This window comes from Sturnus vulgaris, chromosome Z (genome assembly GCF_052056855.1).
Source record: "Sturnus vulgaris isolate bStuVul1 chromosome Z, bStuVul1.hap1, whole genome shotgun sequence".
In the NCBI taxonomy this organism is placed as follows: domain Eukaryota; kingdom Metazoa; phylum Chordata; class Aves; order Passeriformes; family Sturnidae; genus Sturnus; species Sturnus vulgaris.
In genome coordinates this window covers 7,446,602-7,458,728 of record NC_142283.1, presented here as the reverse complement: position 1 = coordinate 7,458,728, position 12,127 = coordinate 7,446,602, and the positions used below count along the sequence as shown (strand labels likewise).

Genomic DNA, 12,127 nt, shown 5'->3' with positions numbered 1-12,127 from the left:
GCATTATGACTGGTGACAGTCTTGTTGGGGTGCCCACTGCTGGTTTGAGTGGTGGAAGTGCATGGGTAGTTTTTACCTGCAGTGTTTGTGAGGTTTCTTTTTACTTTGGTACCAAATTATGAATTTATATCTGCACTGTTTGTTTTCTTTCCCCCTTGTGCCTCACAGCACCTTGGCCCTGGCAGAGGGGATTGTGGCCTTAATCCATCTTCAGTAGAGGAGTGAGAGGGTTCTGAGAAGCACAGCAGCAGCTTCTTTATCTGTCTCCCTTTTCTGTTTTTGGTTCTTCTTTTGGCTAAAATGCCAAAGGTAGTTGAAAAATAACATTATTTCATTAAATTCTGGTACTTGCTGAGAGCTGTTGCAATGTAAGTCTCTGCCTTCAGAAGGAATGTAGGGTGATTGCTGCTTGAGTTGTTCTTGAATGAAAGATTGATAGGGGGAGGCTGAAATGCTGCTGATGGTTGTCAAAAGCATTTGCAGAACCGAGACTGCACATCCTTCCCTCTTGTGGTTTTTTTTTTCCTTAAGACAAGTGTACCGTAAGATTCTTACTGCAGTCTTACAATGAACACTTGAATGTTCTAGTCCAAAATGAACATTAAGTCCACATTTCTGGACACCAGTCTTATCCCATATCTTTCTTTGCAAAATCCATTTATCTGAAGAATGTGTATTTCATCTCCCCTTTATTAAGCCTACAGAATTAATATTCCACTCAGAAACAGAGTCCTGTCTTTTTGAAGCCTACTAATAATGACGAGTTGATTATAAGTACCTGTGTGCCACAGCTTTTGTTCCTTCACACACAATTCTTTACAGGCTCATAATTCATTTAATTCCTTTCATAAAGAAGCTGTGCTTTGATAATTCATTGTTTCTGTTAATATCAGGTTGGGAAGCCAGGTGTGAGTGCAGCTGCAAGGTCATTCTTCAGTTGTTTGTGTCCGAGATTGTCACAGAAGAAAAATACTCTTCTGGTTCTTGGACAGGGAGAAGATGAGAACAGCTCTGACATATTTGTCAGTAAAGGGTATCTGAGCTGGTTTGCATGGAGGGAATATCTTGGGAAACACCCTAACATCCTTATTTTAATAAGGATGAAAGAAGGATAAACCTAATTGAATGATGTGGCCAGTCCTTCTACTTTTACAAATATATTAAGGAATACCTGGATACCAAAGACAATGCTGTTGAAAGATGGCCCTGAGAGCTAAAATACATATTACTCCATGTGCTGTGATCAGTACTCACTAAGTGATATTCATTTGATATGGTGGCTTAAATTTCCACATGGCTTATCTCCAGGTAGTCTTTCTCTGTTCCAGAGAAGAATTTAGTTGTTAATTTTTCTTCTCTCTCTACCTTTTATTGCTGTTTAGTTTACCACCAAACAAATATTGTCATTAACATTTTTTTCTGTATTCTGTTTAGTTGATTAACATAAGTTCATACTGTGAACAAGAATTTATTTCACTCTGTTAGCTGGTTCTGGTTTTTGGAGGGGGGCTTTTCTCTTTGTTTGGTTGTTTTGGGGGGGCACATTGGTTTTATTCCTTTTTTTTCTTTTTGATTAGTTTGAGAGGTGGGATTTTTTGTTTCTGGTTTTTGGTCTTTTTTATTTTTGGTTGAGTTTTTTTGGTTTTGAGGTTTCTTTTTGATGTATATTTGGGGGTTTTTTTGACGGATCTTGTTTGATTGTTTTTAATTCTTATTTTTGTTTGTTTTTTTGGTTTTTGGTTTTTGTTGGTTTTTTGGGGTTTTTTTTGTAGCTCAGACTTGTTAGGGGGTGGGAGAAGCTCTCTTTGTGCCTAAAATTTTTTGATATGTTGGTGTCATAAAACTCCCTTCTCTAAAAGTACTTTATGGATTTGCGGAATTCTGTGATATTTTCAGGGCGTCACGTTTCTGTTAGACATAGTTTTTGGTACCAAAGGGAAATCTTGAACACTATAAACCCTGAGCATGAGGTGGCAGTCAAGATCTGTGGTGCTGAAGGTGTGCCCACAACTCTGATTGCACTTCAGAGTTTTGCTCTGTTTTTTTTTTTTTGGTTTTTTTTTTTTGTTTTTTTTTTGGTTTTTTTTTGTTTTTTTTTTTTTTGTTTTGTTTTGTTTTGTTTTTTTTGTTGTTATTTTTCATGGTGACTTTTTTTGGTTTTTTTTACTTTTCTCTTTGAAAGGTGAGGCTAGCACTTCAGATTTTGAGCTACTTGGACAACTTAATTAAAAGTTGAAGGATTTGTGAGTAATGCTTATTACAGAGAGGTCCTGAGCTGGAACACTCCCAACATTCTTTAACAGGCAAAAATCAGTGTTTTGCAGCATCCTGTGGAGCCTTACTGAGATGTCATTTTTTCCTTGATGTAAGATCCCTCTTAGTTTCACTTGGTATCAGATTTGGGACATGTTTTGGTCGTGTTAATCTTGTGTACATGGCCTACTGCCCCAGCTCTGGAGGAGACTGCTGAATCTTTGCTCTAGCTGATCTCCAGGTTTTCGAACTAAATCAGAAAGAGGAGGTGGAATTAATTACCTGAAAGGCAGAGGTCTCTGGATCCCCCAGATTTTTACAAACCTGGTGTCCCATCCATTGGAAATTGGTGCTTCTGAGTTTGCTGGTTGAATCTCTTGTGCTTCTGCAGCCTGCCCTGGTTGAGGAGAGCTGTTGAAATGTGAAATCTCTAATTGCATTGTGAATCCTGTGCTTCTTGGAAAAAACATAATTTTGCCCTTAACTTTATATCTTCACTTCCCTGCCTGAGGGTATTGCCTTCGGGGTAGTCATTCACATTCTGTCTGAAAAGCAATAGCTTGCCTCTCTTGTTTTTGTGATACTTTTTATATGTAGATAGTGTTGCTTTGACTGATAACTTAAAATGTCAGCTTAAAATTGCTGTGCCACAGGAAATAGCACGGATTTATATGTCGTCCATGAAACACTGCAAGAGAACTCGGGCTGTTCTGGGTGTGCACATTTCTGGGTTCTGAAATGTGCCTGTGTGAATTAAAGCTACATAGGAGAATTCATTTCTTGGTGACTCGCCTTACGAAAATGTTCTAATAGACATTCTGAAATGTGCTTTTTCTTTTTTTTAACGCTTTGGGTTCAGTTGTTTGGTTTTTTTGTTGTTGATTTTGTTTGTTTTATAGTTTTACTTGCCTTTTCCTTCATTGGCATTTCTGACCTTTATTTATCTTTTTTTTCCTAGAAGAAACAAATAAGTGCTAATGTCAGCCAGCCGCCCAAAACAGAGGCAAGTGGAGCAGCTGCTTCTGCTGAGGTAATGTGTACTTAAGGAAATTTATCTTTATTTACTAGTGAAGAGGATGTGGTGTGACTCCTGCCGTGGGATAAAAAAGCTATTTGTTTGCCAGTATTCAACACCACAAGGATGCTCTTCATGACTTTGTAGGAAATGAAAGGGGAGCACAAGTCAGCAGTATGCCAGTGTTTACATAGTAAGGAAATAAATGGTAACATTCTCCCTTTTCACACGTTCTTTTTTAGTCTCCCAATTATTTTCAAGAATCCTGGCCCTGTTGATGTCAGTGGGCACCTTCATTTGACTTTTGTGTTTCCTTTTTTACCTGGAGGTGTTTGTATTTCTTGGGTTCTGTTTACTTGGTGGAACTTGGTGAGTTGAAGAACTGGCAGCTTGTCTTGGCTTTCATTGCCCCCCAGAGCAGTTAAATCTGATCATTCAAGAAGCATTTTAAAGCTGAGCAGCAAAGGACTGCAGGTGACATACTCTGAGGGGAAACAGGGTGCTCAGGACTTGCAGGGTATTGAAAGAGGGTGTTGAAAATACATTTACTGATGGTGCACCTGGCAGCCATTGTTAGGTGCATAATTGTCACAGGTGAGTAAAAGTCAGATCACCTAAAAGAGAAGCATGTTTTATGGAGGTAAATAAATATTTTTGATGGAATTCAGTGAGGTTTGACAGTAAAGTTTAGCTCCAGCTAGAGTTCAGGGAGAGCTCAGCTTGAGCCCATTTGGATGGCACTATTCAAGAGTGAGGCAGCTGGGAGCTAGTCAGCAGTGGAGTGTCTTTGTTTAGTTCTGAGACCATGCTCTGTACTTTAGTTACCTTGAAATTCTGGGTTTCAGCAGCAGCTTTTGACATTTCTCAAACCACCTTCACTCCTGTGTGTGAGCCAGGGGCTTTCCAGCTCCTCAGTTCACCCTCAGGATGTGAGGCTGGCTGCTCCTAAGTCAAGCTGAGAGGAGTCCACAGATCCACAGCACTGTTCCATGTCTGGGGAGAGCCTATTGTCTGAAGAATCCTAACAGCAGGAAGTGTTTCTGCTTTTGAATGCATTTTTTTATTTTCTTAATCAGTGCTTTTGTAAAATAATATACCTAAAGATAGCTGCATACTTCCTAAGTAATTAATTTTTCCTTTTTACCTAATGAGGGAAGAGAGAAAGATATAAATCCTGTTGTCCCTTTCTTTCAGTGTTTCTGTCCATTACTACAGACAGCCCAGCATTTTTAATTTTTTTTTCTTTCCATTCCTTGCCCTTTGCCAAGGTTTTCTCCTCCCAGTCAACCTGGACGTCACCAGCTGCATAATCCCAGAGATGCTTGCATCTAATTTGCTGACTAACACATCTCTGAGTATTTTTTTTCAGTATATGTTCTTTCTACGGTGAGTAGAAAGAACTTTTAAGTGTGGAAGGCACAATTCATACATGCTGTTAAGCCTAAGAACTGGAAGGTAGTGTCATGAAAATAATGCAATGGAATTGCCAGGAATTGCTGTGTATTAGGTTATGGCAGCTTAGGTTGCATATTTTAGCAACCTAAATTGGTGTTTCTTCAGTTTCTGTGACATTCCTGCATACTTACTGGTAAAGATTATGTACTAAGAAAATATCTCATACTATCTAATATCGACTTTTAATTAATAGCTAATTTAAGTTCATCCTTTTAGGTTCCCACTCGGCCATTTCCACCTTTTCTCACTTAGGCTAAATCTTATGTTAATTTTAACCTTTACTCTCAACAATCTCATGTGATTCTCTAATGTTATTTAAAATAGAAGGAAACTCAGATATTTACTGTATATTGTGCCACTCAAACATTTCTTCAAGCCATTTTTCTGGCTGGTTTTCTTTTCTGCCTTTATTTGTGTTTCTGAAAATATCTACTGAAAATTAAAATTTTGCCGTGTTTTAGGTTTTTTTTAATGATAATTTTACAGGAGGGGAAGTATTTCTTGAAAAGGCAAGGCAGCCCTTTCTGTTTTCCTGCAAAACCAGATCAAATCTTTTAGTGCAATCAGAAATACTCAGCCAATTTTGGGACTTCTGTTTCTTCTATTACTTATTTCCCCCTGAAGTAGCTTTAATAATTCTGTTGGTCAGTAGTACTTACTTGTCATTACTTATCCTAGATAAATTTCTAAATCCTTACCCGAGGCAAGGGAGGTGGGATAGTTGAGTTGCTCCAGCTCACACTTTTTGGTTTTTTTAACCTGTTCCTACCTTATGGTGAAATTAATTAAACTGAAGAGCCAGGAGGGGGTTTGCTGCGTCCAGATCAGCCCTGGGTAATTTTTCCTTCAGCTAGTAAGCAGTAATAGCTGATGGCTAGTTTCTTCTGGGGTTTCTGGCTTTCAGATGCAGGAAAGGTGAAGGGGATGAGCACTCAGCTGCCTGGCTTTGTTGTCCTTGCACTGTCCCTCAGAAATGCAGCTCTCTGTGCCTTCATTTCACCCCTGTGCTCTCCGTTGTGTCACTCCTCAGTTCCTGGAATTGCAGCCACTATTTACTCACTGCCTGTGTGCTCTTACAGGGGTGTTAATTTGCTGCCTGAGTGTCCCTGTGGTGCAAGAAGTGCTGCCTCTCCTGCCTCCTCCTCTGCACTCAGGAGGCTCAGTCAGCAGCCTGGATGTGCCCAGTTTTTGTGTGACTCAAATCTAAATGAGTAATTTGGAGAGGCTTCACTGAAGCAGGTGTTCTGACTCCTTTGTTTTTCCGTGCCTTTATTTCCTCTGTGATGGGGGAGTGCTGTTCGGCTGTTGGTTTGTACCAGAGGGGTTTTGCCGGGTGAATGGAGTGAAAAGGGAGGTTCAGGTAAGGCTGGAATCATGAGGGATGTTTACTGGGTTGAGTAAACCCTAAGAGCAGCCTCTTCCATGTACACACTGTCTGCCAAGGTGCACAAACCAGGTGGCTGCCAGGATTAGCAGGGAGGAAAAACTGAACTAACCTCTTTCCTCTGCAAAAGGTCTCCTGCCAGTGCTGCTGTGTTTCCTTTTACAGCCTTTAATGAAGATTTTGCCAGTTCCACAGCTATCAGGAAAGCCAATTTCCACCTCAGTGTTCAATCATATCTATTAATAGAAGGCACCAATGCTTGAACACAGCTGGATCCAGCCACTCTTCCTGGATCTTTGTGTTCTTATATGGTATTTCTGTTGGTAACAGATGAAGTTTTGCTGCTTTTTATGTAGCAGATTTTTTGCATTGCTCGTAATAAGTAATTATCTTCTTTTTCTGGCTGGCTGCTGTAGCTTAGAGAAGTGAGAATCTTTGTATTACTTTCATGGACTATAGAAGCAGTGCTCAGAGAGCTGAACAACAGTTGTGGAAATGCAGTAAGAATTACTTTTATTCCCGATTTTCAGAGGAAGCTTCTTGGCCTTAATGATTTAAGAAATTTAAGGTTAATTACTTTTACCTGGCACACAAATTGACACTGTTTTAAAGGGGAATTCTCTCTGCTTTCTCATGCAACAAACAAGAAAAAAGAAGAGCAGTTTTTAAGTATCTTTGAGTGAAATCCCTACTATTTTTGCAGCAGACAAGTTTATCTACTTGATTATCAAAAGTGATGATAAACATCTATGGTCAGTGTTTTTTTTCTGCTACACACCTTATTAACTTTGCTTAAATTAACTTCTTTGCTTTTAGTAAGTTGCTACACAACTTGCTAACTTCACTATTTTTTTATTTTGTGAGGTTTGCAGAGGCACCTTATTGTGAAGGAAGGAAATTTTGAAGTAGAGGGTATCTGAAGTCACAGGATTGCTTGGGAATGTCCACAGAAATGCATAAATTTATTCTTACATTCCCAGTCATGTTGTTAAGGTTGGAAAGGCTATCTCTAAAATTCAAGATTATTCAGAAAAATAACAATTCTGGTAATTTGAGGACTTCCTTTCCATGTTCTATCCAGGGTAGGTGTGTGCTATGACACAGATTAAGAATTTTTAGGTGTTCTGCAGCAGGACTGTAGCAAATCATGGGGCTCTTTCTGGAAGTTGCCCTCAGAGCTCTTGGCAGCACGTGAAAATCAGGAGGGCTGTGCCTGTGTGGAGAACAGTGCTGGCTTTCTTGGTGACAGAGGCATGCTAAAAATAGACCTAAACATTAAAAATTGGAAGCTGCTGGGGTACAGAAGGTGCCTCCTGCCTGGAAGAGCTGGCTTTGTGTAAAGATACAGGATTTGCAATTTGTAGAGCTGTGCAGTGGTCAAAATAGCACAATCCTTTCACAAAAAAAAAAATCTATACTTCACTCAGAAATGGGTTATTTTCTTCATCAGTCTGCAGATGTTTATCCCTTTTTAATTCCCTTCCAGGGCTGATTTATTTCTTATTATTTGCTCAAGATAAAGGGCAATTCAGAGCTGTATGAAAAAGTGGCTGAAGGTTTTGTTAGTGGCACAGGGGCTTTTTCTTTAAAAAAAACCAACTCTCCCATACTACTACAGGTATTGGAAATGTGATTAAATGGCAAGAAGAAATTCGAGAGGAGATCACTATTGGTATTTCAAGAAGCACCTGTTAATTGCTGAGCTAATAGAGATTATTTGGATTTATGCTTAAAAACAGCCCTAGTCGGTCAAGTTTAGGCCTTAAGTGGCTTAAACCATCTCAGTCACTTTCAATTAGTGACGTCCTTGTGCTCAGAGAGTCTGGGTGATCAGTCCAAATTTAGAGACTGTAAACTTGTAATAGGGCTATTACTCTGCTGAGGGGAAACGAGCAGGTTCCTTCCCTTGGCACTGGGGCTGAGAAATCAAAAGGTGGGAGGCCAACACTGCATTTTGGATGGTGGATTTTGCTTCACTGCTTGGCTTTGCTGTGTGTCTCTCAGTGACAGCTCAGTGACAGCTGTCCCTGTTGGGGCACGCTGGCCTGGCCAGCTGCAGATTCCACCCCAGGAGGAGCAGGAAAGGTTTGCTCGGTGTGGGAGCCCCAACCTGCTGCTCTGGGTGCCCTCCCCATGCTGTGCTGGGTGGGGACTCAGCGCTCGGGCTTGCCAAGGGCTTGGCTTGGCCAGCAGCTCCCGGAAGCCACAGCCACAGCCCCGGAGCCAGGAGCAGCCGCGTCCCTGCAGGAAACAGGAGCCACACGTCCACCAAGTGAGTGCTGCTTTGCTTTCCTCTGTGGCTGTGTTCGTGCTGTAGGTCCTTTTCTTTATCTTTTGATAGGTTTTTTTTGTTTGTTTGTTTGTTTTCTCCCCTTTCTCCCCCTCTTCTGGGAATTCTGTGGGCTGTGATAACACGAGCTGCCAGCTCTGGGGTTTTCTGGCGTGCCTCCCCTGTCAGCAGGCTCGAGGCATTCCAGAGCAGTGTGCACTTAATAAGCTTTTTAATTTATTGTAGTATACTGGAAACAGCCTTTTCAGACACCACGTGACATGGCAGTTCAGAGAAGGGAGGGACAAGGAAGAGCAAGCCTTAAAAGCAGTGTCTAAGTTGTTCTGTTTTTATATTTTTGTTTTGGGGTGGGGTTGGTATTTTTTTCCTTGCTCACGGCCCATGCTGTTCTGGCTCCCAAGATCTGTGTGTTTTTGTTGTTTTTTTTTTCTGGCATGCTAATGCAGAGCCTGTATGCCTGGACAGGGTATTGCATAGTCAGGGTGTGGTGATCTGCAAGAGCAGCTTCATGTTTGAACTGTGCTGAGCTGTCAGTAGTTTATTGCACTTTAAAAATATATGATCTAAAAGATGCTAAAACATCTGGGAAAAAATAATATTCTCGATAAATTGTATTGTTTCTGCAGTAGTGAAAATTAGGTAGGAAGGCAATGCCTAAGTTATGCCACTGTTTGATTATTGTTGGCAATATTGTCTCTCCTTAGGAAAAAGTTTAAATAGTGCATGAAATAGCCCAGAATTTTTTAAACATTGCAGACACCCCTACTGAGTTCTTCATCTCCTTTTTAAATTTTTTTTTTAAATTTGTAACTAGTTTCCTCGACGTTGTATTTTTTTAGATTTATATAAAACAATTTATAATAGCTTCTTCTGCATTAGACATTATCTTTTCTAGACTAACATTTGTCATACTAAGTCTCTTATATAACACAGTGCTTTTTTGGTTTGGGGTTTTTTGGGGTTTTGGGGATTTTTTGTTTCCTTTCAGTGGTTAGATACATGGTATATAGATCTTGCAGAAGATTCTGTTTCTGACCTTGGAGTTGCAGAAATGAGCTCCATGACCAGTTTTTCCTCACTGGCTCTGGTTATAGAGCTTGACACATGAGGGAGATGCTCTCAGTTTGAATTTTGGGCCAGGCTGTGCTGCCCTGGTGGCTCTTGGAGGACTGGGAATGGGAGTAGAGGAGGAACCTCTATCTCCAGAAAGCAAAGGAACTGTTTTTTCACTGAGTTGGTCTCCAGCCTCTCCACTGTCACCATTTCTGCCATTTGTTTCCCTGAGAGGAGGATGCTTGTGCTCATTAACACTTTGGGGCTTTGTCCAGAGTCTTTTCTGCCAAAGGGAGAACCTGCAGGGGGGATGGTGGCTTTCAGCACTCTTTGGGAGCTCCTTAAGGCTCAGAAACCCTGCTGGATTTATGGAAGAGGTCAGGTCTGTGCCTGCCTTTATGCCATGCTCAGTGCAAAGTGCTGGAACCAACTTGAAAATGAACATTTTTGTTCCCCAGGAGGGAAGAGTGCTGTGAGGCAGGATAAAACCTCACCAAGGTGGAGATTTCATATTTTTTAACTGAACCATAATGCAGTTATTCCTCCAGAGCATGCTGAAGGCCCTTCTGAAGTGATTTTGAGTTGAAGCCAATGCTGAAGCAAAAAGTTCCTCAATCTGCCCCTTCTATATGGGAATAATAAAACAATGTTGAAATTTTCTAAAATGGTTGAAGAACAAACCCCAGCTACACACCACCACCACTTCGGTTATGCAGCATTGCTCTTTAGATGATACTTTAACAGCCAAGTTGTATTAAGATTCCTTGACTTGGTGGTTTTTTTATTTATTCTCCTGTGTTCTCCATTCATGTTCGTAGCCATGTGTGTGTCAGTCCATACAGCTATTCATGAATCATTTTTTCTTTCCATTTTCTCTGCATTCTGGGAGTAAAAAAAAAATTTCCTGTTCTGAGTCCTACTCTCACATTGGGTGTTGCCTGGCTTGATTGTTGCAGTAGAAATAATTGAGTTCATAACCTCAGAGACCTTTAGCCTCAAGATGAAATCGTCTTTTATGTAACTTCAGTGTCTTTTTTCAACCCCCCACTTTAGAGAGCACTAGTTCTGCTTGTGACTCGCTGGTTCTGTTTGTAATTCCCTTTTGCATCCCAGCTCTGCAGAGCAGAGTGACACTGCAGACCAAGTGACACAAATCCTATAGCTGAGCTCAGCAGCACCATGTGGCACGTGGCTGGCACCTAATCTCCTGTTTTCCTGGTGTTTATTTGTCAGCCTGCAGTTTGCAGCTGTGGAACGTTCTGCTGTTTGAAACAGCGTGCTGAGAATGGGGACAGTTGGCTGGAGAAGCTGCAGCCAAACACTCACGTGAGGAAAAAGTGAAAAGAGGATTTTTGAGCTGCTCATGAAAACAGGAGAGCTCATCTGCACTGACCGGCTCACATATTACTGTAATCCTCTCTTGTGCAGAGTGGGAACCTGAGAAGAGGCTTGGCAGGACTGGGGCAGAGCTTCTAATATCTGATTATGACTGAATGAAAGTGAAATTTCAGCGTGTGCCAGCTTGTAGAATTTACTGTCACAGAAACAGGAAGTTTCCAGGAGGAGGTAATTGAAGAGCACACTCTAAGGAGAAATAAGAATGGGGGATCTAAAGCTGATTAATTTAAAAGAAACAAGGATTGTGCAGCCTAAGGTACTGGAGTGATCTCTTTGCAGGCACACAGTGTGTGAAGGCAGCAGATGAAGTCTGTTATCCTTCCTGGAATGTACTGACTTTGTTTCCAGATTACATCCAATATCATGGAAGGACATTAAATAGAAATTGCTTTTGCATCTAGTAAAGCCTTTAAAGCAGTAAGCCAAGCTGAATACTGGAATCTAAGTAATTCCTCATGGCCACAAATTGAACTGTGAGTATGTAAAGTTCTTGCTGTATAGATACTGTGCATGACCTGTGATCAAACTCTTTCCCTCTGCTTCAAAAAGAAGCAAACAGGCACAATGCTTCTTGCCATCAGCTATGAGATACTTACAGTTTTTTGACAGTCCTAACTTCCTGCATATAAACTGAGGTGTTGGAAGTTAAAGAAAGACTCAAATAGTACTTAATAGTACAAAAATTACTTAAAGTGAACTGTCATTCACTGGCCTCAGTTGTGTTTTGTTCCAGCATAAAGCTGTTTCAGAGCATTAACTGTTGCTAAAATATAGAAAAACAAACATGCCAGTATTAAGCCTTGCCTGTAAAGCCTTAAGCCTGAATTAGATTGCTACAATCCAGGAATCTTAAAACAGACATCTCACCTGAAGATGGTTTGGCAGTTTCTAGGAGGTGTGAAGCCTTGTTCTAAACTGTGGTAAATATAATACTGATTTTACCCACTGATTTGCCTGATAACATTTCATTTAGTGTGACCAAATTCGAATGCAAGTAGGTTGCCTCTAAAAACACTGCTTAAAAACCTGTTGCATTGAATTTGAGTAGTATGGTCAACCAGCTTTAGCTGATGCATAAAATGCAGTAGTGAAGTTTGGAAGAGTTTCATCTCTGTGGCAGAATGACAGAATTTTTATCCTAGTATTCCAATAGAAGAAAGCAGTGAGTGTGTAATGGAAGTTGTCTGGCTCAATGTTCCATGATCATCAATAAATTTAGCAGCACCTGAGGCTGTAAAAGTCTTTACAAGATAATCAGGATCTCAATCTCCTGGTTCAA

General features: G+C 40.6%; 1 protein-coding gene across 5 annotated transcripts in view; it reads left to right on the top strand.

The window, feature by feature from the left end:
* Positions 1-12,127, top strand: part of CAST (calpastatin) — a 50,059-nt gene that overhangs the window by 7,921 nt on the left and 30,011 nt on the right. For 3 of the 5 annotated variants that reach the window (XM_088156240.1, XM_088156239.1, XM_088156241.1), the window contains exon 3: positions 3,212-3,283. In XM_088156240.1, the coding sequence (XP_088012366.1) occupies positions 3,212-3,283 (72 nt within the window). Of the gene's footprint in view, positions 1-3,211; positions 3,284-11,182; positions 11,322-12,127 lie in introns of those variants that run through there. The other 2 variants (XM_088156242.1, XM_014883854.2) reach the window with 1 other exon arrangement.